Source organism: Betta splendens, chromosome 14 (genome assembly GCF_900634795.4).
Source record: "Betta splendens chromosome 14, fBetSpl5.4, whole genome shotgun sequence".
Taxonomy (NCBI): domain Eukaryota; kingdom Metazoa; phylum Chordata; class Actinopteri; order Anabantiformes; family Osphronemidae; genus Betta; species Betta splendens.
Window position 1 is genome coordinate 10774473 of NC_040894.2, and position 26701 is coordinate 10801173.

A 26701-nucleotide genomic window follows, 5' to 3' on the forward strand; every position below is an offset into this window, starting at 1 on the left:
GTAGGGCTGCTCACGAGATTGTAAATCAGCACGTCCGATGCGCATCGTGAAGTGAAACAAACAATACTCTTTCCCTTAAGTTCAGCCGTGGTCTCGTGATTGAAGAGGATCCTGTTTCTAAGGTTTGTCAGTGATTAAAATGAGAATTAGCCGGCCTAGCATGCCACCACAAATGAGCAAAACCCTCTGGGAGAGCAGCGAGACCAAGCAAGGCACATTTCTAATTATACCACCAAATGACTCATTTTCGTATTGGGCCTCATATAATTGTGGTGGGTATTGGGTGCATGCAACTCAATTGGTCTTACATATTTGTTGGTGGGATGGTAATAGAGTTGACAGAGCCAAGGGGATGAAATGGAAGAATGGAACAAAAATAATAAAGTAGCGGATAGACGATAGATCCCTCAATATTTCTTTGATCTGCTTCAGTCTCTTTAATACTGTTGAAGTCTAAACGCAAGGAAGAAAATGCTACTTTAATCATCTGTGGATTGAGGAATCGGGAGGACCGTCATTTTCCAGTAATCAGAAAATGTCTCTCCTGTGTAATGTACTTTTTTCAGACTGCTGAAATTAATGAGGCTTCAAGTGATGTGATTATCTGTTCCAAGGATCATCAATATAAAAAAATAATTAAATTAGTGCAAATTCTTTGAAAACAGAGTTTTCTTGAAACCACCTTCTGACTTTTTCATAGGAACACCGTAGATAGGAAATGGATTGTGTTGCACAAACACACAGGGTAAAGTAGGGTGAGCTTTATTAAATTGGCTGACACACTTAGACAGCTTAAACAGTTACTTATAAAGCAACTGAACTACATGTCAACACAGGCACATGAAGGCACAGCACTGAGCATGAAGCAGCTTTACACTCATAGTATTGCTGTTTTTACAGGACTGAATGGGAGATTAGTGTTTTTTCCATACAGCCACATCAGTTTGCTTGTTTATTGGAAGCATATGCAAATCAAACAGTTTTTCCTTTTAAAAGCACCAAACTGAAACGGTCAGCAGTAATTTGATCACATTGCACATACATTGTGGCTGTCTTTTAATTATTAAAAGACTTGTATACTCCAATACACAACCTACCCTCTGCAGCTTTTCAATAAACACATTAGGTTCCATTTACCAACTGCACATTAAGCAAATTTTGACAAAACAACTGTATTTCTATTTGCTTTATTATTGATTTGCATTTGTCATATATTACAAGATATGGAGCAAAAACATAAAAAAAAATATTTACCAGCAATCGTTTTCTTTTGCCTGCTTTATTAATAAAAGTTTAAAAGCTCAGAATTATCACACACTTTAATTAAATCTAATTTCAAACAAATTTGGGTTAATGACCTCATGACACCGCTACAAAAACTACTGTACAACAAAATGAAAATAAAGTAACATGTTTGTGTGCCTCCAGTCAAACCTTTCCCCTTTTGAAATCTATTGTAGTGACGATTAAATAAAACCTGGAGGCTGTAAGAATTTGTATGACGCAAGTCCAACGATGATGCAAAGACCCACAACTTCAAAGACTAGTGTGTAGCAAAATTACATTTAAGTAATAAATAAAGAGATAATGAGGTTTGCAGTGAAATTAGACACCAGGCCTGTCATGTAACATACAGTCCAGTCAACACTCGTCTTTGTTATTTTAGACAAGATTGAACCACTTTAATGTTATTTGAATTAAAAAAATAGTTTTTAGTAAAAAAAAAACAAAAAAAACAAAAAAAACCAAATGACTAAAAAAGTAAAAATGAATGATTTTAGAAGCAACACAAAAGTACCTCAAGTCAAAGAAAACATTTACCTGAACAAACGTGTTATTATCTACTATTAATTCCCCAAACCCTTTGTAACTCTCAGTTTGTATCACTTGTGCGTCTACATGTGTATGATTGTGGGACAGACGGTGCAGGTTGGATTCTGCGTGCAGGAGAACACAGCGAAGTAAAGTGCATGTAAAGCAGCGCGTGTGTGTGTGTGTGTGTGTGTGTGTGTGTGTGTGTGTGTGTACGGTGGGAGTGGGAACAGAAGGGACAGCTGTGGTTTTGTTGGAAGGCCAGCAGCCCATTGCTCACTGCAGGGTTAACTGTGACACAGTCGGGGTCTAAAAGGGACCTTTTCCCTGCTCCCTGCTGGGCTCCCCTGTCCAAAGCTGTTATAGTGTTCCCCGCCTTTGTTCAGTAACTAAGTGCTTCCTACTTGGGAGTTTAAAACCCCTTTTTCTTTGTAATACCCCCAGCAATGTGTTGTCATTGTCAAGCTGGTCATCAAAACACGTGCAAATCTTAACAAGCGTATGTCACAAACCAAGGCGCGTTTTAACACAACATTCTAAAATGTATTATTGTGCAGCTCCAGTTTCAAAGAACAGAGGTTGCACATAAACACCCATTCGGGCCAACTATGTAAACTCTAAACCTCTTCTATTATAGATTAGTCATTACTGTAGGTATTTTTCAGTTGTACTTGAATGTAAATCACTAGCATATGTATATGCACTGTAAGACAGTGTACAAAATCACATGATTGATGTCAATCACCTGAACTTTATCTCCGTGGGAATCATCGCCAACAGCTCATTAGTAACCTGGCAGGTGCCAAGGCCCATCACGTTGGCTCCTCCAGCTTCCAGTGCAGGCTCCAGTACAGCAGCTCTTGCCGAGCCAGGCTTCTTTGGCTGCGATTCTGGCCGGGACCCGTTCAGCCAGGCACCGAGGAGAGGGCCAGGCTCGCACTAGGAGGAGGCTGACGTCTCCATAGTGGACAGGATGCGGACCACCTCGGCCCTCTGCGTGGGCGAAATGTGCTGGGTCATGTGTACAATGGAATCCATGGCGACCTCTGGGTTGGCTTGAACGAGGCTGAAAACAAAAGGGGAAGCAAAGATGAAACATCTAAATTAGGCAACAGACTGTGGACCTCACGTCTGTCTGGGGAACAGATGGAAGCAGACAAAAGGGCAGAATCTGTTGCGTTGGACGTCTTTTCAGACTCTCACCTGCGAATCTGCTTGAGGATGTGATCTCGGCGGATGTACTTGATGTTCTCGTCGACGACGGAGCGCGCGCCCTCCTCCTCCGCTATCTGCCTCTCCAGCCAGCCCACCACCTCCTCGTTGTTATCCCACAGATAGGCCTGTGCGAAGCAGGGAGAAGGGCAGAGATTAGAGCGTTTGGGATCAGCAATAAAGGCTAATAAAAATATGAACTATAATGAAACAACAAATAAATATCAATAACAACAAAACGACTGGACAGACACAGATTAGGCATCGGATGCATTGTTGACCAGACCTGATGGGAACATTAGTATTCATGAGTGTTGGCATCTCTGATCTTAAACAAAGCCCGGTTAGAGGGCTTAGCAAAGATTTGAGGGTGGAGGGGTTTAATGGGCTCTTGCCATTTTTATGAACAGTCCTGCTTGAGGTCCACAAGAACATTTAATGCCCTTATTAATCATTTTTAATCTGTTTGCTTTTAATTAAGAAACAGCATGTTGCTCTCCTATCAGCATGTGCCAGGGCTGTGATTAATTGTGGCTTAAGACAGACAGTCCTGATTGGGATAATATATTAGCTAACAAGGAAGGCCACTTCTTAGGAGATTCAAACACTGGGCCGGCTCCCGTCACCCCTGCGGCTGGTCCTCTGAGCCTAAGCCGGGGCTCACACAGCAGTTATGTATCAGTGACTGGTGCTTATGATTAGTATTAGCTATCGGTCCATCATCTAATCGTGAAATTTAAACAGTAATTTTTTTTCCTCGTGCATCTTGTGGACACAATATAGAAGTTCAGGATGAGAAAACTATAATCGTTTTCCAGGGGCTAAGGAGCATTTTGCTCTGTCTGTTAAAGTGCTGTACGTGGTGGGTTTTACCTTCACAGCCCCCTCTGCCTCCACGAACCAGCGGCGCAGCATTGCCTGGACCTGGCCGTCCGTCAGCTCGCTGTTGGCTGCTTGGATCTTCCTCTTCACGGTGTCCTCCAGCAGCAGACGCCGCAGACGCCAGTAGAAGAACTGGCGGGAGGTCTGCCACTCCAGGATGTCCTGGGACAGAAAAGGACCACGCAAGCAGTGGATCAAGTTCTTTGTGAAATCTAGAAAGTCCCCAAATGTCATCTGGAGGACTGATATTACTAAATGTTACCATACGATATTCAAAATGCTCGTGTATTTCCACGTGAGCCTCGGTGGGCTCTCTAGATTATTCGCAGAAGCAAAATGTACAGATTAGTAGAGTGGGGGCTTTCTTACCGTGATGACGCCCTTCTCTTGCATGCGACCCGGGGTGTCATGTAGATCTGCAAACTGCACGGCCACCTGGTGGTAGATGGGCAGGAGAAACTCCTCCCGCTCCTTCAGCTTAGTCTCCAGCTCTTTACGATCAGGAGGACTTAGCTCTGGGGTTCCTAAAACCATGAAAATCCCCATCAAAGCCAGTCATTTTCATTACAAATTTTATATGGGAATGAAAAAGCTGTTAATGCTAATGCGCCTTCCATGGATTGCTATTTGTTTCCCTAATGATATCATCAAATCAATTAACTCCTATTTGACAATGTGTTGTTTCTCCTGGTCCCCAAAAGCTTTAGCTGCAGTCACCAAAGACAGGTTTCTGTCAATTCCAATCTGTTTGCTCTCAAACCCTCCATTCCACCAGTTTGCCTGATACTCCAGGTTCCACACAGCACTGGAGCAGAGTTCCTCTGAGCATCAAGAAAAATCAATAGGCTATACAGGAAAGAAAGGAGAGCGGATGATTGATCTGAGCAGGCTGTGATTGACACGTCTCCCAAGGGAGCGTAGGGCAGACGATACAATCAAGACCAAATAAAGAACAACAGTGAAAGCACACACGCTCTCACCTGTCACATTGCTCTTTACTAATACAGGACAGCAGGGAGAGGCACCACAAAGAGAAGAAGGCTAAAGGGGACATGGACACACTTTAATTAGAATTGAACTCAGGCCTCACCCAATCTTTCAGCTAAGCCCATGTAGACCGGGTCAACCCTCCTCATGGTCTTCACCAGGTCCTTTCTCCTAAACTTGATCTCTACGGTTCCTTCAGGCTCCAACACTCCGCCTCTGGAGATGAGAATGGTTTAAATGAAAGAGGTGGCTTAACGCCGATGATTCTCAACCTGGCCTCTTTTCAGTCCAACTCACCGGCTGTCCTTGTCGGCGTACATCTCCATGTGACGAGGGTTGATAGTGGGATCTATAACCACCCAGGAGCCTCCCCTGAGCTCCGCCTGCGGGGGAATATAAACCAGCACCGGTTGCTTGTACTCCCTCAGCCCATCCACAATGTAGGCTCCAAACTTCAGCACCTGGTCGTACATATCTAATAAGAAAAATCACAAATTAGATCACGGCAATGGTTACATAGAGATTAATAGGGTGGTAGGAAATAAACAGTACCTTTCATTCCACCAGAAAAACCTCTCCAGTTGGAAAACACGATGAGAGGTAAACCTTCACGGTTCAGGTCCTTTATGGCCTGAGCGGTTTTGAAAGCAGAATCTGGGAACCACACCTGTCCTGCCTGCTGGATGATCTACATATACAAATCAGAGAATCAGCATCAGCACGTGAGATTTTTTAGTCCGAGTACAGTACATACACTTATGGACCGCTTACCTTAGCCTCCGAGTCCAAGTTGGCTGGATCGGCTGGGATTGACAGCTCTACTGACCTGGTTTCCACAGCAACCACTCCTGTAGGTATTCCACCCAGTCTGTGAAGACACAGTCCCTTCAGCACTGATATCTACAAAATGTCCTGCGTTTTATAACGACAAAATAATTATCTTTAGTGTCTCTGGGTCTAGTCACTTATCAGGATACTTGCCTGGCTCTGCCTACCACCACACTCTGAGCCCATGGCTGCATGATCTCCATGAAGGAACCGTGGTCAAAGAACCCACTCTGCCAGGAACCCTTTGGAGCTTTAAATACAGAAAGCAGTGTGACAGAGAAGAGAATGTTTATTTTTTTTACAGTACAGCAGTTAATTTTTGCTGTCTGTGAATCAAACTGAAAATATTCTTCTCCCATTCTTTAAAGAACCATTTTTGACTTTCTTCCACATGTATTCCTACAGTTCTTTGGATATTTCTTTCAGGAAAAATCTGTAATCCTGGCAGCGTGATGATGGATGACTGTATGAGGAGGCTTGCTCAGCTCTTTTTCTGCCTGCACACTCTGAGAAACATGCCCAGCCGCTGAGGTTACCATTCAATTAATCCTCGCCACTCATCGCTAGCAGATGCAATGACTGCGTTCTCACACTGTCCCCCAATCCCTTTGCTGTAATTACACTGATGTGGAACCTGCTCAGTTCTGACCTGTAGCGCATTAACACACTGCACCCATTCTGATGCCATCTTGATTTTGCCTGTAGCAGTATGATGTTCACCACTTCTCTCTTAGTTATATAACGGTCTCCTTTTGGTAATTAATTACTTTAACCTTTAACCAAAAAGGAAAACACAAATGATGAAGTTTTATGTTTACACTAAATAACACACTGTGGTTCTGAAATTGCTGATAAGGCAGTTTGGGTTAAAATGGTTACAAGAAGCAAAAGCAAAATATAAATCACTGTCATTACAGCAAAGATATTTTATAAGACTATGCCACCTATTTCTTTAAGATATAATTGTTATTAAAGTGAAGGTCTTAAGAATTAATGAAGTTAAAAGCAGAGCCGCTCACTTTGGCTAGGACGTCCTGCTAGCATCCAGCGAGGGTCATACGGAGCCTTGGTGGGAACAAACTCCACAAGCCGATCTATGGGATCTTTGGCCGCGAGGATGGGCACTGGACTAAATTTACACTGAAAGGGGAGAATGTGTTTATTTTACAGAAACACAGCGTTGAAAACAGGGATAACGTGTTCGCACTAAGTCAAATTACCTTGGGCATGTAGGCTAGCCACTGCAGAAGAGTGAAAACTCCCTCAAAATCGTCGCTGACTGTGCAGTGGGTCACACCGTTGTTGTGCATAATTTGAATTCCACCGAGTTGGTTGTTGGATGTGTACACCTCACGGCCCAGAACCTGGAAAAAGACAAAGGGAATTTGGATGTTTAAGACTGTCTCAGTGCCTCAGACTAGCTGACATTTAACTTGAAGTTAATCCACTGTTCATGTTGTGCAACCTTGGTTGACTACAGGAGGTGTCATGAGGTTTTATTATAGCGTTGTGGAGAGGTAACAGCGGGGATTCTGCATTACACTGTGATTACCCACTGCCATGTCAACGCCATGAGTGATTAACAGGCAGAAATCTTAGCATATGCCACTTACCAGGGGTCTATCAGACGACAAGAATCAAATTATCCCCTTTTGAAATTCCTCTAAATCCTTCACAATTGGATCAGGGCTAATAGAGGTTTGAATAAAGGTAGGATGGAACCAACTTGCCCTTGAAACTGCCCCGGTGCCAACCTGAAGCCATAAAATCTCATTCCAAGCCCTCCCTATTTTCACAAGCAGCTTAAAACAGGTGGCAGGGCGCTGACATGGATCCATAAAAATCAGAGAGAAGCTCAATCCATACCCTCAGCTCTCACCTTTTCAGCCATCATTTACTTTCTTTATTACCATTAATGGTTATGTATCTGGCTACAAATCTAGGGCACTCTCCTAAAGCTGTCAGGAAAGCCCACGGCCCCAAGAAACATTGCAGTCACCTTGACATACACAAAACCCCTGTGCCTCCGGCCATCGCTGACTTCATTAAGATTCCACAGCAGGGAGAAGAGAAGGGGATACAGGAGGAGGAACAGAGGGAGATGACTTGGAGGAAGAAAACAACGGGCCAACTGAATGTAACAGCTCACTGGGGTATTTACTCTCATAGTTACTACCCAGTCCCCATGAAGTAATGAGAGCTTTCCAGCAGGTAATGAAATGATGTTCTCTGGGTGGGAGCCTCCTGCTCTCTAATAAGTTTCCGTTAATACCGAGTAGACGGACCAAAAACACGTCTCTTGTTAGTGTCACCAGTGAAGTATTCATATTTTAAACTCAACACAAAAACTGTAAGCAAACAATGAGACGTGTTGCAATAAATAAGCTACAGTACACAACGCAGACACAATAGAGTCATTTAAAAGACAATTGTGCTTCCAGCAAATAGGTATGCCATCATTGGGCCATTTACATGATTTGTCATGTTGCAATCTGTCATTTAATTTGAAATGGAGTCATCTAAATGCACTGACAAGGGCAGAGCATGGAACAGACAAGAGGAGGTAGTGGAGCATGCACTCACACACACACGCATCCGCGCATCGCCATAAATTGCGTGCAAAAAAAACAATCTGCCTCAGCAAAACTTCTCGTTTTGATTAAAAACAAATGATATGGGTGTCCTGCGCTGCAGCCCCTGGCATGTCACTCTATTTCTATGCAAATGCAACTTTGTGGTTCGCTTTCGATTATTCCGCCATGAGTGGCAGGCGGCCCTGTGGCTTGGATCGGAAGGGGAATCCAAGTAGAACAGGGGGAGGCAGGAGGAGGTCTGACTTCTGAGTAGGAACGAACAGCAAAACTCTATATCTATATTTTAAATTCCTATTCTTTGATGTATCAACACAAACTGCAGTCTTTTGTCTTTTCTTTATTAAGGTTTATCAGCCAAGTGATGACTATTTAGTTGATTCCTCATTTAAATACAAATACATATACTATTGTGTGGATTCAAATACAGTACAACTCATTTGCTACCCATATATTGATATAAAAGTTCATTATAATGCTTGTACCAATGGAAAAAAAAATACAATACCTTGTTGAGTGCTCCAGCCCCAGTAAGGATGATATGCGAGTTGTCCACTTGAATGGTTCTTTGTCCAAGTCTCACCAGATAGGCCCCAATTCCTATGGCTCGACATGTGACCTATCAGACAACCAATCATGTTAAGGCTCTAATTAAATTCTATTAACGATTATCATTAAAGAAAATCCACAATTTGTAAATAGAAAGTCTTTGTTCCTGGCATTACAACGTCATCTCTCACCAGGTTCATGGTGATGATTTCCTCATAGGCCAAAGACGACTCTCCAGCTATCATCCCAGAACCCCTCAGATTCTCCACACCCAGCCCTTCATCTTTTCCAATGATATCAGTGATCTTGTACCTACATGACAACACAAAGTCAGTCATCCTCAAATGGTTTTCCCTTCCATCGCCAACACAGGTACTTGAAAAAATCTTTTGCAAGTTGGTGAAGCACAAGTATATTAAAATGTAATGAGAACAACGCACCGAGATTCTCCCTCATCCTCCACATGTTCGCAATGCACAGAGTTCAGAGCCGAAACCTTCTTGTAATCCTGAGGCGTGAGGTAGAGATACTTGAAGCCCTGCAGGAGTACATTATTAAATTAAATATATGTTTTATAAGGCAAGACATGTTAACTCTAAACAGAATGTGCACATCAGAGAAAATATATCCGGCATCATTTGAAACAAACAACAAACTGGATACAAACAAAAGGATAAAATGTAACAGCAAAGTAGAGACCTGAGACCTGGCTGACCTTATAGGGGTCTGCTGGATCCTGCCAGGCCACATGGAACATGTGCCTGATCTCCTCTGCCAGGCCGATGCGGGCGCCGCTGTTCGCCGCTATGTATATTCGAGGGATTCCACTCTCTCTTGCCATCTCTGAGGCTCGCTGGAACAGCACGTCCTCCTGGGGCCCGAACGAGCCGATTTTGTGGGTGATGTCATTACTTATGACAATGATCTCGCGTCCAGCTGGATACTCTGGGGTTCGCAGTGTCATCCTCCATGCCACCATACCAATCTGGAGAGTCCAGACAGAGAGCTTACATAAGTAAATACTGCACCATTAATGTGCTGCAACTGTAGCAGGATCATGTGAGAGATATTTTATTTGTCATGCTCTAAAACCAACACAGATCAAAGCATTTTATATCTGGTATAAATAATATGAGACATTATTTCACTGTGCACTTATAATGATGCATTTAGCTGTGCAATACAATAACATATTTACTGGGCACTCAATAACACTGCCAAAGAAACACAGAGACACCTACAGAGTGAAAAGGAAACTGCACTATTTGTAGAAGAGTAAGGGCTGCAATAAATTGTACCATTTTTCCTGATTTCATTTTTAGGGTCTGTCTGTACTTACTGTATGTGTGAAACTAACCTCGTTTCCCCCTGGCAGTCGGTTCATCTGTACCAGCTGCCCCTGTGCATCAAGAACCAGCTCAGTGAAGGTGAGTAGCTCAGAAGGAAGAGGGCACTTGGGTAAGTGGGCATAAGTTTGGCATGAGTGCCAAAGCTTCTTCAGAGCCTAAGAAAGTAAATAATATGAACTAGTCAGACTGAAATCTTTCTAAATGGACACTGCCCAAGAAGTCATTTGCTTTCATTGTACCTGTCTGAACATTTCTGGAAAGTCGTAGACGTAGGTGGTGCCCAGAGACTGCGCCTGGAAGCGCTTGGACTGCAGCAGGTCCTTTGTGACATAAGGAGTGTTGATGAGCATGCCATGCAACGGACCCTGCTTGTCTCCATATGCTTGGAACATGATCTAAAGAAAGAGAAACTGGAGTCAACTGACTGATATAAACCAACATCTTTGACAACCTTCCAGGTATGGTAGAAATTACGGTTTAGAGCAGGATGATGATGATTTGAAATGCAGATCATGGAATAAACCAACGCATCAAAGCGACAAGCTGAAATCCTACAAAATCCTAAAAAAACCACTATTGTTTAGCGGGTCTTTATCTTCTTTGCTACTGTTTCTAGGTTTTCAAAATTTCCTCAGAAGGTTCAAAGAGGAAGTGGAGGAAAGTCAAATTTCTAATCAGCTCTAAATTCTTATATGGGAAATGTTGAAATATTTAATATGATACAATTAAATTCATCATCAAGCAAATAAAAAAATAATTGTGCATTTTTACTTGATTGATACATATAAATGTGTCCAGGTCCATTACTTATTCAGCATTCAATTACTGTTGAATGAGAAGTGGTAATGATGATGGCTAGAGGGATGGCTGGCCAGATGGATGAAGTTCAACTTACCTGATCAGCTGTCAAAAACACATTACTGAAATAAATGTCCACTGGGTAAAAGGCCATGACACCACACTGGATCAGTGCTTTAACACAGCAAATCCTAACCCTAGAGTTTTTTTATTCCTATTCAATTGAAATCACAATCCTTAGTTTTCCAATTGAGCCTGCTAAGGTGCAGCTGAGGTTTCAGAGATAGTGCTAAAGCCCTTTGCCTGCTACTGGATTAAAAGCAGATGAGGTGGGAGATGTACAAATATGAAGTGCCGCACCTGTCGATCTTTAGGCCCCACCTGTCCCGTTCGGGAATCTGTGACCTCCTTGTATAAGCTGATGTCCAGGTAGTAGCCTGATTCATTAGTGAGAAATAGGCGGATGGGGATCTGCTTTCCTGTTGGAGTCAAGCGGATGTTGATTTTCAGTTCAGCCTGCAGAACCCGCAGCTTCCACAGGCGGCTGCCATAACGCATGACCATTGAGCGCACAGACTCTTCAATCTATAATTTATAGAGGAAGAAAAACAGGCAATGACGGTGGAATATGAGCCGTGATCAGACACATGCTTGTCAGAGGCCGTTATAGAAACCTTTGATGGGTCCATGATGACGGTGGGAACAAAGTTGAGGAAGATGTGGTTGCAGTCAGTTCGGACAGTTGTGTTGTTGAAAGCCACCTCCAACTCATCCATGGCTTCCAGCAGCAAGCGCTCAGCCTCATTGTGAAGGTACTCGAAAGAGGCCTCCTAGTGAGCGACAGCAAAGTATTGCTCAGTAAACAAAATTCCCACATACATATTTATATATAAAACTGAGAATGCAGAGTTCTCTTATCTCCTACCTTTGTGACCAGGTCAGAGTGGCGGATGATGGCTCGTACAAAGAAGCGGTAGTCCGTGACCTCGGTGCCCACTTCCACGCGAGCTGCACCCAGGTACAGGTGCATCTTGTGGTTGGCGCATGGGATGGCGGTTAGGGCAAAATTGCGCATGCGGTTGAGCTCCAACTGGAAAGCGAGCGCTGGCTCCAAATGGCGATAGATCCTGTCCTCCTCGAACTGTTGAGACGCACAGAGGACACGTTCAGACAGGAATCCAACGATATGACATTTTCAAAGGGCTCTTCTACAGACTTGGCTGAGGAACTTTTTCCCTCTCAAGTTCGGCTTCTCCGCCATCATCTTTTTCATTAACGGAAGCAGTTCAAATTGGCAATTTCAGGAGCACTCAGTTGATATAAGAGTAAAACGATGCCTGTGAGCCACACACTGTATTAAGTAAATGAAATCATTGGCAATCTCAATCTCAGAAAGCCGCTAATGGGTGTCATTTCTCTTAAATGGGAGACATAATTAAAGAGTTCATTACTTTAATGAGTTTTGGTGGTGTCATTGTAGTGAAACTATCAGGGGTAACGGAGAGAAAGACACATCACTGATTGTGATAGAGTGAAAAGGGGGTGAAAAGTTTCTTCTAATCATAACATGGCTTCATCTGGCTCCCCAACCACAGGGAAAATTATTCAATTGTATCGTGTAATTTTCAGGGTTTATTTTATTTTCAGTGTCACAATTATCTGATACATAAGAGATCGACTGAGGCACGGTGTGTAATACAAGCACCCACCTTGTCCCTGGCGCGGAATGTGAAAAATTTCGGGAACTCTCTCTGTGTGGAGACAGCGAGACGAAAACAGAGGACGACACACAGACGACAGAAAAAACAAATCAACAGTGTGTCTTAAACAAGAAATCTGGCTGGAAACATAGTCATTCAGCGTTGAGAACACAAAATCAGTCGACATGCACCAGGGATAAACCAAATCACAGCAGGTGGAAATAAGCCACTGTGGGTTTGGTTTAAATTGCTACACTGGTAAATACAGAGTATTAAGCAGTGATCTGGACCCAGCTCTTCATGCAGTGGACCCTATTTTCCTTCAGTCCAAGAATCACCGCGTATTCAGTGAGCAAACTCGCACAATAGACTACATATATAAATCACCACTCACTATGCTAATGAATAATACATTTCCCTTTCTCCACAGACATTTGATCCTCTAAATAATGCCTGCTAGTCCTGTTTGACATTATCAGATGAAGTGCCCCACTTGCCAAAACAATGCCAGACCGATTGGAGACGCTCTCATCAACTCGCAGCCTCTATGGTAATGAGAGAAGTGCAGCGGTGCAGACATTGGAAACCTCCCAAACCATGATTTGACACTGTGATTTAGCGTTATCGTACACAATGGTGAGGGCGACTGAGAAACCACTTGATGTAACAAGAGCCAACTAATGATGACATCAGTCCACATGATTGGCTCTCATCAAAGTCTATGGTGCCATCAAAAGAAAAATCAGAGCCTATTGTCAAAGTGACAGCAGAGGCAAGAGTAGAACAACCTCTAATCCTGCCCCACGTCTACGTCAGTGTTGCTATTATTTGAATTTCAGTTCAGTTCTGTTTATATTTGGAAAAACCCAAAATGTTAAACACAGTGTTTTAAAGTCAGGTAATATCAGGAACCTGCCATGATTGGAGGGTCATAGGCTGCTCAATTTTCGTAACTGTGCGACTGCAAATCTATGCAACAAGTCCACATTGCTGGGGCTTTAATGACATATCACAAGACTGTAATCTAAACCTTTAATGATTCAGAACAACGATGGATTAGGTTTCTATTATCACTGCTTCAACGCGGGCTTTGCCTGGAAATTGAGCAGCTGGAGGTTCTTATGGATGATTTGTAAAACTAAGATCTAACAGGTTCTGCTGGATAAAACTGATAAATGCATGTTAGAGGTTTTTCCATCTAATCAATTTACCTTCTTAGAATTGTATAGTTATATTTTGTTGCTTACGTTGTTTTTGCATTTCCCCCAAATGCAATAATACATGTCCTCTACTTACATGAAACCTTTGGTCCACCTCACAGTTGATTTGCTTCCTGAAATCCTGTCATGATAAATGTAGCAAAAGCAACGCATGCAGGAAAAAAATAGAGACACAAAGAGGAACATAAGGCACATTTCAAAGCACTTAATTTCAATCAATCAAGTATTAGTAATTACTAACAGGAAGATGCAGGACGATTCTTTGTAACATTGTGATACATGCTATTCAGAACTGGTAACATGCACAGCAGGAAAACGTGAAGGCAGGTTGACTCAGTTAAAAAAAAAAAAAAGAAAGAAACAGGATCGGCACTCTCACCTTCTGCGCCACAAGGAAAGTGAGTCTTCGAACGCCATGTTCAAACAGCAGAGATTTCTACAACAATAACAAGGCATGAATGTCAGGAAGGGCCAAACTCTGCAAGTCAATCTGCTGTAAGCTAGACACACAACAGCTCCCACCTTTGACTGAGTGAAATCCCGGAACATGGCTGCCAGTCCGTCGTCATCAGTGTCACTGTCTGTCTTTATAGCCACATTCAGTATATGGATGGGCTCATCCTGGGCACTCTGGATTACACGGCAGATACATATTTCATTCAGAGGCCCACGGTCTCGCAGGTCGATGACGGAACTGTGACTATGAGAAGTTTGTCATCACCTTGTTCTCCTCTTCACCGTACAGAACTGGATTCCCTCCCTCTGGGAAGCTTGGACTCGATGGGGGAGAGTCAGAGAAGCAGCTCAGCACATCTGTTATATTCCTGTGACAGAGAAAATCTTCATGTCACTTAAAGACATTTGTGATATTATTCTCACTCATTAACAACACATATGCAAAAAGAACGCTATTTTATGACAGTGCAAACCTGGTGAACTCCTGGTAAGAGCGGAAGGAGACCATGGCTCCCATGCGTTGACAAGGCGGTGTGAAAGTTGTATCCAGCAGAACATCGCTCACGCTGGCCATGTGAACCATGCCGTAGTGGTTCAGGTTGGAGGAGAACGACATCCTGTGGTGTGGATGGAGCAATTTAGAATAGGAAGCTACAGCTTCATAAAAACAACACTAACTCACATCTACTCACATGATTTCTGAGCTTTAGAGCTCAATTTGAAAAGCTGGTCTATAATACTGCAGATTTATTTATAAAACGGTTCACATTTTAAATGCAGGGTTTTTTGGAATAGAAATGAATTGAGGGAAAAACAAATCAAAAAGTTGCGTCACATCCATAGATTTGACAGAACGTTAGTCAAATTAAAACAAAAAACCTATTTGATTGTCCAGGATCAAGGAAACCCGAAGTCACCAGAAATACCCCCTAAATATTGCTTTGGTTTTTTCGGTCGTTAGTTTATGGGTTGGAATTAATCCTGCCAGATGCTAAACCTAAAAAAAAAAAAAAATACTCAAGAGGTTGTGTATCAAACCTGTCCACAGATTCCAAAACAGAGGAACTTTTCTTCTCAGCGTTATCATCCTTAGATTTATTATCCTGTGCTTTAAGGTCCTTAGTTGTCTGTAATTTAGTCCCCGCTGCTTTTATTATGTCCAGGAACGGAGCAGACATTCTCCTGGCAGGACAGTCAGTTGTTTCAAATATTTATTTAGTATTAAATGTCTCACACCACTTTCTGTCTCCAGACATTTGAAATTTCCACAATAATGAAGCACAAATGCACATATACAGCTTGTAACACACAGACACGAACTGTGTGACAGAGGTTGAACACCAGAGGCCATGCTGTGGTCAGTCAAATCAAGAAACGCTCTGTTTATCACACGAGGTTCTGCTGCCAAATCAGCTACAAATAACCAAACTGATGCATTGAAAAACTATTTGTTGACTTAATCACGAGATTATTTGAAAAAGAGTTATTTTGACCATGCGCAACTAGATGCGATCACTAGTAGTCTAGGCAATAGAAAGAATGTTTACAGTACCTGTTTAGTGTGGGGATGTTCCCTCTGCAATCAAACAACATTGATTACTAAATGGTTAGTCGCAGGCGTCAGAAGAGGAGCACAGTCAAAGTGCAACAATGTGTGAAGATATCACATTTTAAATGTCTTAAGATTTACAGTAAATGAATGCAATGCATGGGAACAAATAGAGAACATAGTAAACTAAAATGATCTTTCTGGGAATTTACACACATTTCACTCTCTGACTGTTCCCTTCACAACATGCATCAGATCCCAAGGCCTCCTTGTTCTGAGGTGAACTCTGAACAAAGCCAGAGAGGGGATCGCGTCATGCTATCATGCTGCCTTCAGCTCTCAGTAATCAGCCACGTATTAAGGTTGATCAGGTCGCATGCAACAACACGAGTGTGTGAAAGCATTCATATAACTTCTACAATTAAAAAACAACACGCATGCAAAGCAACAACAAGCAAATACAAATGCCCACACAATCACACAGGCACTCAGGTAATTACGCAGAACAAGTGAGACAGAAATGCCACCGTACGTACGATGGGTTGATTTAAAGGCTGAGCATGTACGGCACAAATCCCATTTGTCTGTTGTTTCTCAGGTCTTAGTGGATTTGTTTCGGCAGTACTTAAAAAGGAAGATATACTGACATGACACTGTTGGGGCCAGGAGCTCTGCTGCTAATGGTGCTCACACAGTACCCTATTTTTCACATGTGATGGCAGGCAATGGCCACACAAATGAAGGACGTTAATGTGACTAAAGGATGAATACTGTAGATTTTTAGACAATGGTGTCCAAATACAGCACATCTCCACCTATAACACAAACATCTAAAAACAACCAACCTAGAGGAAGTAGGTAGTGATGTACACACACACAGACACACAGACACACAGACACACAGACACACAGACACACAGACACACAGACACACAGACACACACACAGACACACACACAGACACACACACAGACACACACACAGACACACACACAGACACACACACACACACAGTGAACATTGTGGTTTCCTCTCACGATGACTGAAAATTCTACTGATTCCTGTGACTAAAGTGCTGTTCGATGGGGGAGCAGCAGGTGAACTCGTTTTACATGCGTGGTACCTGTTTGGATGCGAGGTGGGAAGCATGAACTGGAACTCAACTACGCATGTGTTGTCTCTTAGCTGTCGATGCTGAACACTGTTGAGCTCATAGGCGATGTACGCTCTGCGGACGTACACCTAGTCAAGAGGGATCAAAGCACAGAAAATGTGTTACATATGCACAGCCCCACAGAACTGACTGGCACAAAGCAAGTTGGAAACAGAGCTCATTATTCCTCTTACCTCAAGTGCAGCCATCCTGACTACCTGATTACTGTGATAGAAGAAGTTGGGCAGAACATCAAAAATTGATGTTTCTGAAAGGATCAGTTTCTAAAAATAAAATTAAAAAAAAAATATATTAGAATTATTCAGAGAAGTATCTAAAGTAATGCCTATTGCTCAAGTCTTTTTCTTCTTACCTGCAGGTTTTCAATGCAGAACTGGTGTCCATACATGTCAATAGCTGACAGGAAGATGGATTCCACCTGGTTGTGTCGAAGCTCATAGGAGGGAAGATGGGAAGCTATCAACACCTACCAGAAAATCAGTGTAAAAGGTCAACTATTTCTGACACGTTAAGTTCCATCCCTGTCTCTAATAATAATGTTTTACGCTCAATAAATACTATTGTGGCTTCACTTTCTGCTGTGAATAGCCAGTGACATCTGGTGGTGAAAGTCTAAAAATGCTCTACAGAGTGGTCTAGGGTGAGACACTAATCCCCAATGTGTTTTTACTGTATACGAGAGTAATACATAGATAGTAAGTAGTAAACATCTGACCTGCCGAGCGCGCAGTGCCACCTTGGCGTTGGTTGTCTTGCTGAGCTGAGTGAGCTCGGTCAAGATGGTCATCAGTTCATCAGTGAGCGTGGGATCACGGCCACACAGTTGGTCCTAGACAAAAAAAAAAGACAGCGACAATAAACACACTCACGCACATGTGTTGATAAATGATGTGAACAGATATGCCTGTTCATGATACGCGCTCCATGCCACCTACAATGAGCATGGTAACAAGCAGGTTCTTCTTGGTGACTTGGGCGTGGGAAAAAATGTAGTGGAGCACATTGGTCAAGTCTCCTTTGTTTTCCTCACGCAGTGCAAACACACACTTGTCATAATGTCCTGTGAACAAGGAAGCATGTATTTTAAGAGCTGCACTGCAGACACATGCTATGAGGTTATTATTTTAAAGGTGCACCCCCTAGTGGATCACACCTGTAACTGCATGTCTACAATTTTAGAGCAAAGGTGAAACTACATATCAAATGACCTCACACCCCTAAAACAGTATTAAGGCATGTTGTCCTTACCATTCTGAAACTGAATTTCTACTTTAAGGTACTGCCTGAGCAGATCCATTACTACAGCCTTCATATGACCTCGAATGCCACTGCGATACCTGTGGGAGACAAAACAGTGTGTTCATACACAAAGAAGACAGCAGCACTGGATTAATCTAACTGTGCACCTTCAATGACTGGGGTCTAATATAGACTAAACTCACTTCTGCACCAGCTGGACAATACTCTGTGTGTTCATGAAGAACACTTCTCTTTCCGATTTCTTGTTTAGAGTAGCAGCATGGCTGTCCAGGATGTTCGCAATCTGGAGACAAAAGAGATGAACTAATATAATAATTTAATCCCACCCAGGAACTGATGGAGACACAAGAATTTAATCCCAGTTGAACAACGATTGCTGGTTTAGCTTTTGCTACAACAGAAATTGGGTATGAAATTTGTCATTAGAGAGTAACAGTAGTTTTTACCTTTTTCTGATTGTCGCGAACAAGACCATCAGGGTCTATGTCATAATTTCCCCTCTTTCTTAAACACAACTACATACACAAAGAGACATGGACACTGTACTTGTGTCTTTCTTAACCTTTTACTTAGATACGAGACTGGCCTTTGCTTTGATAACACTGTTTGCACAAGCAACTGCGCAAGAAGCCAAGCATTTGTCTTGCTGTCATGAGCAGTGCTGGAAACTAGGGCTGAAATATAAAACCATTCCAAACAACAGATTCATCTAATACACCAGTGGTGGAAATGTGCAAGATTTAGTATTCATACATAACCAATCTGTTTTCTGCAAGATAAGCAAAGAAAAAAAACAGAGTGCGGTAGTTCACAGGTGTGTGTATTGAGTAGGTTGTGTTCTGGCGCACCTGCTGGCTGGGGAACTGGCAGAGCACAGAGGTGATGTTGCTAGCATACTGAGCCATCTCCTTCTTTATGGCCTTCTCCACAGCGGGGGGGATGCGACCCGACACGCTGGTCATAATTTCTTGGAGTTCCAGCAGTGGCAAAGAGGGATCACGCATGGTTTTCATCAGCCTTTCAACCCACTCTTTTAACTGAGAAAAACCAAAAAGGAAGATACAAGGAACAAACTCAAAATTGAACCGCTGGCACCAGTGTGCACCTATGTGCTGATGGATTCTTACCTTGCTGCTGAAGAAGGGCTCGGGGAGACAGTAGCCATTCATTATGTGAACAAGGTGATCCAGTGTGTTATGGAAGACTCTGTGCAGCTTCTCACCTCGCAGAGCTACTGCCTGGACAGAAGGCAGGGCCCCTGTGTACAGCTCTGCCTAGAGGACAGACAACAAGCTCACAATAATGCCTTTGTCTTCCACAAACTATTCTATAGCCAAAAATACAGACAACTACTTGCTGGCAGCCTCTTTGGTGGTTTGACTTATGTTACCCAAACTGCAATCATCTGTATGGATTATGTAGTGGTACCTGTTGTACTCTGCTCGGGTCATCCAGCTGCAGTTTTGCGATAACGCAGCCCTGCTCCAGTGCTGCTCCAGCCCGCTTCACATAATGAATACAACCGGACTCTGCAGCAGTAAGGGTCATCACCATCTTCATCACCTGGAATTTAATAGAATAGTTTTGATCCATACAGTCCATGTAATGCACCTCTTTGAGGTAAGAACATGCTCTACCTCTATCTCAGCGTAGCACTGGCCAGCAAACACGTGTCCACCATCTTCGACTGTGTACTGAATGAGTTTTCCTGCTGACGGGGATCGCAGCAGCGAAGGATCATTCTCCTTTTCAAAAACACAAGTCTTGTTTCCAATTGTAATACGGTACCTGTAGAAAAAAATAATATAGATTTTTTTTTTTATCATTTCAACTTGTTCTGTGGTGCTGCTGCAGCTATTTGTAATGATAATGTCATACTACCTGTCCACCTCTTCCTTCATGTAGGTGGTGCAGCTGCTGCCATCATAGGACAGCAAAAGACCTCCATCACTCAGTCGATGGACGTCCACCTCAGCATATGAATTGTTCATAATGACCACGTAGGAGTTGGGAGACTGACGTGTCACAGTCAGGACGTACTTCGTAGCTTCATAGATCAACTCCACATCCACAGTGTTGAGTAACGTGTGTGCTGGAAGAACCTGTCCCCTGATCAGAGAGTCAAGAGCATCTTGTGTTCAAAAACGGCCTTTCTGAATAAATCCTGCTATAAATAGGCTATAATAGCACATATGAAACGTTTATTACCTTTCCAGAGAATGCAGGAAGTTGGAAACGCTGTTCCTCAGATTGACATCTGCCACATGAAGAGCCCCACTCACAATTCCCAGCATGGTGTCGGGACGCTCTGCCTGCACATAACATTTTGCATTACAAGATTTACACACAAAGTCAGAAGGAACTCAACAACTGAATGTATGAAGGTGACATAATATAGATCAGTATGCCAAACAAGAGCACGCACTGACCAGAGCTACAACATACTCTGCATACCTGCATTTTCTCAGAGATAAGCCTGTCCAGCCAGCCTGTGTCAATGCTATTGTGCTGAAAGCTCTCAGTCTCCAGTAGCTTAATGAGGTATTCCACTGTGGTCCTGAAGTCCCCCCTGATGGACAGCTCCTTTAGAGCTACCACCATGTTTCTAAATCAACCAATTATTTATGAATTATAGATTTCTTATGAAGATCTGAAAAAGAAAATGTTGTGCAAATCTACATTTTGGGTACTCACGAGATGGCTTCTTCACGATTCTCTCCCCAAGAAAAGCAGTGTCCAAACTGAGAGTCTGCAAACTCGTGAAGCCCTCCAGCTGCTGCAACACTGAAGTAGCCCCATACGTTCTTATTGCTGCGGAAATTCAGCTCTTGCACAGTTCCAGAACTTGGCTTGAAACCCTGCAATCACAAAAGAGACCAGACATTTCACCTTTACAAGAGCTGAAGCAAACCGAAGCAGATACCGTGACAAGTAAGGTTAACACCTAAAATCATTATTATTGAAGATAGCTCCTTTAATTATGGTACAACAGATTTACCAAAAAAATATTATTAAAAATAATCAAAAGCACAGGAAAACAAAATCAGACTGGTAGAGGAGTACCTCATCTGGATTTTCGCTGGTGATACGCGCTGCAATGACATGGCCTCGTGGGGAGGGGGCTGTGGAAAGACCTTCAAAATCAATGGGAGAGTCACCCCAAGGTTGGACCCCGTAAAGCATCCTGATATCCTTGATCCGGTGAAGGGGAATACCCATAGCAATCTGAAACCAGGTAGAAGTATCAGTTATTAATTAATTATTAACTAAATTACCAAGAACTACAAGGAATAGGAGGAGCATATGAATGATTGGTGAACCAAAAAACATTTTGTTTTTGAACAGGCAGTTTTATTGTTGCCCACTGTAACAGTGTGCTACTGTACTACGACAGCAGCACAGTCAGCTTTCCCAATAACACATCCCCTTCAGCTTGACTGCCACTGACCTATATACATACACACACAATCCTAAATGCTGCAGAACAGATCACGTGATCCAGTACTGCTATAACCACCTAGATGTACTACAGCGCTTTTGCATATCGCCTCCTTTTTCCGCAGCAGGTCGCCATGGAGACCGGGGGCCCGACTAGCCCAGAACAGTGAAGGCGGTGAAGCATGCTGATTTTGTCTGCTACTGGACAGTGGACTCCGCTGTATCGTGCTGCATGTGCTGCAACGCTTCTGGCAGCACGTGTGTGTGTGTGAGTGAGTGAGTGAGACTGACCTGCATTTGGGCAGCAGGCAAGTTGACGTCGGCCACCATCTCAGTGCAGGGGTGCTCCACTTGCAGGCGAGGGTTGAGTTCCAGGAAGTAGAAGCTGCTGTCCTGACTGTACAGGTACTCAACTGTACCTGCACTGACATAACCCACCATCTTAGCCAGCTTCACTGCACACTGAAGAAAAAAAACAACTCTGCTCATATCAAGCCTCATTTCTCCAGGTTCAATTACTAAATTATGTTGGCTTAAGATCTTCATTACTAAACATTTGTACCCGTTCCATATTCTCAAACACATCAGAGGTGGCAATGGTAGCAGGAGCTTCCTCTATGATCTTCTGGTGGCGTCTTTGGACGGAACAGTCTCTGCCAAACAGGGAAATGGCATTGCCATACTGATCAGCCAAGATCTGGACCTCCAGGTGGCGGGCATGCTTGGCCAGCTGCATGATGAAAATAGGCGATCCGGGAACCTCTGCCTGAACCTGGACAACCAAAGGCACGGAAAATTGTAATCAAGAAGTGAACTTCACCACATGATGCTTTAAAAGCCAGTTGGCCACCTACCTGTCTGAAGAGGTTTGGGAAGTCATCAGCACAATTGACCTTACGGATTCCTTTTCCGCCACCTCCCTCTGAAGCCTTTACCATTACAGGGTAGCCAATCTTTTCTGCAGCCTAGTAAGTGATATAGGTTAGTATTTACAGTAAACCAACGCATTAACAACAATTATTAGTGAGTATGAACTATTAGACAACATACTCACTTTTAGACCATCCTCTACATCATGGATGCAGCCACACTCATAGACATCAGGAGGAACACTGATGACTTTCTTCTTTTGGCTGTTCTCTGTCCATTCTACTGTGAGGCCTGGTAATGACAAAGAGTATATTCAGTATGATGTATGACATATGCAACACATTCTTCAGAGTCCTTCAGTATATATATCTTCAAAATACCTGTTCCACTCCAGGGCAGAGTTGGAATACCAGCTGTCTGAGCCACGACTGAAGAGGCAATCTTGTCCCCTAGAGCCCACATTGCCTGACTTGGGGGGCCTGAGGTTGGAGTATGAGACATTTTCAATACAGCACAAGGTTTAATGAAAGCATTAATTTAAAAATGCATTAAAGTGGCAGGCAAAGTAAGAAAGTTTTCCTACCCATGAAAGCAATGCCATTCTTCTGAAGCAGCTCTGGGAGTTTGGGGTTCTCTGAGGCATGACCCCATCCAGCCCACACTGCCTGTAAGGAAAACAAAGTCACAGACGACACTGCTATTCAGCACCAAGTTATAAATCTCAGTGAGAATCCTAAATGAAAAGTTTCTGTTAGTACCTGAACAGGGATGCGTTTAGCAATGTCCAAGATGAGCTCGACATTGGCGTAATTGTTGTTGTTAGTCCCTCCAGGCACAGGCACATAATGATCTGCCATTTTAATGTACTCTGTGAAAGCACAATCATACGTATTGAATGAATTGGCAAAGAAGACCACTAACTTATTATCAGCAGGACCGGTGCACCTACTCACATGTTTTACATATTGAGTGGAAACATGCTCGAGCTCACCTGCATTCGCCTTCAGATCCTCTGGAGTCACCATGACAACGAAGCGGATGGCCCTTTCGTTGCGAAACATCTCATAGGCCCAGCGACGGATGGAACGCATGCATTTGACTGCTGCAATGCCATTGTTGGCAATAAGCACCTAAAACAAACAAAACGCGGAGGTGATTAACTACCAATGTCATTTTGAAAGTACTTACATTCAAATAATTGCTCACATCTTCATCAAATGACACATCTTTTTATAAAGATGGTAGCATGAGCTCATTTCAGACTAGTGCCATTAATATTTACAAATCACGACCTTCTCAATGATCTTGTTGCCACCAAAGCGTGTGACAAATTCAGCTGGCGAAGCCACAGTGAAGTCCCTCTGCTGATCCATACGCCGACGGTCCCGGCCTTGCTTCACTAGGTGCAGCCCTGACATGCTTGGCCTGTTGAATTCAGAAAGTCACATTTTAACTGTGCAAGTAATGCAACTCTTACAAATAACAATAGAATAGCTGGAACATTACATGCGTCACTATAGCTAGTTATTAGTTAAGTTATTAGCTATGGTTTAGGATAAAAACTGTGCTTCTAGCTACTGGAGGAGAATATGTATTGTGCATACGTCCACCCATTCGTTTGCATGCTGGGGCAAGTGGCTCTGACAGAACTTACAGAGCTCTAAATCCAAGCACCACCCCATTGAGGTGGGGGTGGAGGGATGTTGGGTAGGTGTGGCAGTGCCTGGTCTCATTTGGCTGGCTAGCTTTTGTGGTCTGATACTGCACTATTGCATCACTACAGGGGTTGTTGATGTAAAGCCAGCAAGCTCCCAAGGGACGACAGCTTGGAATTTAACACAGCTGTGAAACATCTCGATTTCTTTTTCAATCACTAAGTTGGAGGAGACAGTCGACACCCCCAACCTGTATTTCTGGTTTAATCTCTCCCTTTCTCTCTCTCCCTGTCTCTCTCTCTTAATGACCCTAAACCAGAAATGCCACAGTCCACATGGATAAGACAATATTATAAAAAGCAAATATTCAGTGTAGGAACAAATTTAACCCAACATAATGAAAAGGCAGGAAGTTAGCCTTAGTTAGTTAGTTGTTACCTACTCTTCTGGAAATGTGTGTCATTTTCATAAGCTGGTTGTGTATGAGAGCTCCAAAGAGCCCACAAAATAACTTAAAACATAAAGTTTAGTTAGTACTGAATACAGTCTTAGTGCGTTCAGATGAAAATTTCTGTGTGCGCATTTTCCAGATTTGCCAAAGCAAACATTCTTTAGCATACGTCTGTGTCAACTTCACAGGCTACCCTCAGACCTGGGACACAGAGGAACGCTTTACCAGGGCTCTGCTAGTGGAACCACATTTTTTGCATGTTCCGTAATGAAGTCCGCGGTTGAGGAAGGTGTGCAGAATACAGTTCGCTCCAGGTCTAACAAAAGTAACGCATCGCCATGAAAAGAGAAGCAGGTACTAAAGTGAGATGCAAAGGAAACATGTTCAGATTCTAACCGTAGGTTGAGCACGGCGCTGTCCAAGTGATCGAAGCCCATCTCATAGGTGCTGTCCGAGCTGCCGGAGGACGGGGACAAAGAGCGCGGCTCCTTCTCCTCCAGCTGCATGTCTGCCTTCCCTTGGATTTCGTCCTCCGAGTTCTCCTCCGACACCGACCCCACAATGAAGTGAGAGTGCAGCGCCGCGACAGCTGGGTTCTTCTTGGCAGCACCGTCCTGTTGAGCCATGACTGGATGGCATGAACAGGCTGCGAACACTGACAGGACACACAGCAGAGAGGAGGCCACGGTTATAAAGGTGACAGAGTCCAAATATCAGGGTACAGTCTGACTCCCGGTCCTGTTTGCTATATTGCAAAAGCTTCTTACATAAAATCTTGATAATGTCACAGATATTGCAACACTTCACACATCAGTACATCATAATCTGACAAAACTGTTAAATATCAGAATTTAAATCACAATATTTGACCAATATTAAATATGTCCCCAATAAAAAATTAATAAACATCAAATATTAGAAACTCTGCATGCACGTGACACACACTTTGAACTTTGCTGCTATTTGAACTGATTCAAACAGAAGACACCTCCACAATGTTAAAACCACAACTGTAAAGAACAGATTGACGCAAGAAGCGGTTTTATTGTCAGGACTTACACACTTAACGTCCAGTAGCTACTGTACGTTAGCAGTGATGTCCTGCACAGTGAGCTTGCTAACGTTGCACGTGCATTTACTAGCATTTTAAACAGGTGTCAGGTAGAGGGGGAGGTGGGGGGTGCTGAGTATCAGGCGAGACACTCCTTACCTAGCGATAGCTGCTTGCGGGACCAGAAAAACAAGCCGAACAGTGCTCGCAGGAACACAGTCAGCGTGAGCCAGCAAACAACCAAAACTATCAGCGACCACTGCATTTAAGTTGAAGCTGTCATGCTAAAGCTGGCGCCCGAAGAAGAAGTGCGGCGCGGTTGACCGCCGTTATTATGATTAGCTTACAGGTGTTAGCTAGCTAACGCACCAATAGCACTAATACAGTGTGTGTGGGCTGCAGCTCAACGCACGAGTGGACGCCGAGCGCACCGGCCGGGTTACACGATCGGAGGCAGGGCGTCTGGCTGAGCACCAACAACTCACCGGCGGAGATGAACCGACACGTAATCCTGGCAAAGTCGAGTCCAAGAGGTCGATAGATCAATTCCGTGAATCGAGCATCTCAGTCTCCGCGGGTGATAATGAAAAATCACATCATGATGAGGTCACACAGCCTCAACAGACGCTTAAACAGCAGAGAGTGGGGTGATGTGATGATGCGCGAGCAGGTTACTGCGGGACGTTGACCTCTGCCCTTTACTTCCGCTATAGAAATAGACTACATAGAAAAGACTGCTACAGTCACAGCGACGAAAACAAAAAGCATATAGTTAATGAAGTAAACATTACCTAAATGTTTTACAATATATTAAGAAACGACAATAACATTAAACAAATTAAACAAATTTATGGAGCATCACATTGTTC

The 26701-nt window shown here is 43.3% G+C and overlaps 1 protein-coding gene across 11 annotated transcripts; it reads right to left on the reverse strand.

Moving 5' to 3' along the window:
• Positions 1–741: 741 nt before the first annotated feature.
• acaca (acetyl-CoA carboxylase alpha) lies at positions 742–26527 on the reverse strand. 11 transcript variants are annotated; one of them, XM_029173285.3, is made up of 55 exons: positions 26318–26527; positions 25178–25436; positions 23968–24100; positions 23667–23805; positions 23434–23543; positions 23259–23340; positions 23056–23154; positions 22860–22966; positions 22660–22770; positions 22368–22577; positions 22097–22267; positions 21431–21592; positions 21062–21225; positions 20822–20972; positions 20576–20679; positions 20249–20476; positions 20005–20155; positions 19796–19930; positions 19495–19641; positions 19216–19404; positions 18550–18650; positions 18356–18444; positions 18043–18167; positions 17823–17936; positions 17460–17573; positions 17281–17370; positions 17057–17175; positions 15937–15960; positions 15423–15566; positions 14858–15001; positions 14650–14752; positions 14451–14558; positions 14308–14364; positions 14005–14049; positions 12718–12759; positions 11934–12149; positions 11683–11838; positions 11369–11593; positions 10450–10605; positions 10219–10365; positions 9577–9846; positions 9302–9399; positions 9053–9173; positions 8821–8931; positions 6942–7085; positions 6741–6861; positions 5875–5971; positions 5665–5761; positions 5446–5581; positions 5191–5368; positions 4997–5109; positions 4276–4430; positions 3898–4068; positions 3016–3152; positions 742–2878 (listed from the first exon to the last, which is right to left on the reverse strand). In XM_029173285.3, exons 2-55 carry the CDS (start codon positions 25405–25407, stop codon positions 2752–2754), a joined length of 7218 nt encoding a protein of 2405 aa, XP_029029118.1. In that variant the 5' UTR covers positions 25408–25436; positions 26318–26527; the 3' UTR covers positions 742–2751. The 11 variants fall into 11 exon arrangements, with proteins under 11 accessions (XP_029029118.1, XP_055370609.1, XP_055370608.1 ...); XM_055514634.1 differs by lacking the exon at positions 26318–26527 and adding an exon at positions 25992–26131 and having other exon boundaries at positions 11390–11593; XM_055514633.1 differs by lacking the exon at positions 26318–26527 and adding an exon at positions 25992–26130.
• Positions 26528–26701: the final 174 nt, after the last annotated feature.

Bases quoted from the DNA above. Each gene is read 5' to 3' on its own strand.
- acaca (XM_055514633.1), bottom strand. From the start codon at position 26,097: ATGCAGTGGTCGCTGATAGTTTTGGTTGTTTGCTGGCTCACGCTGACT. The intron at 22,771-22,859 runs GTGAGTATGTTG...ATCACTTACTAG, and splicing joins ATGTAGAGGATGGTCTAAAA to GCTGCAGAAAAGATTGGCTA. The intron at 17,937-18,042 runs GTAGGTGGCATG...TTTTTTGTCTAG, and splicing joins TGCTTGTTACCATGCTCATT to GACCAACTGTGTGGCCGTGA.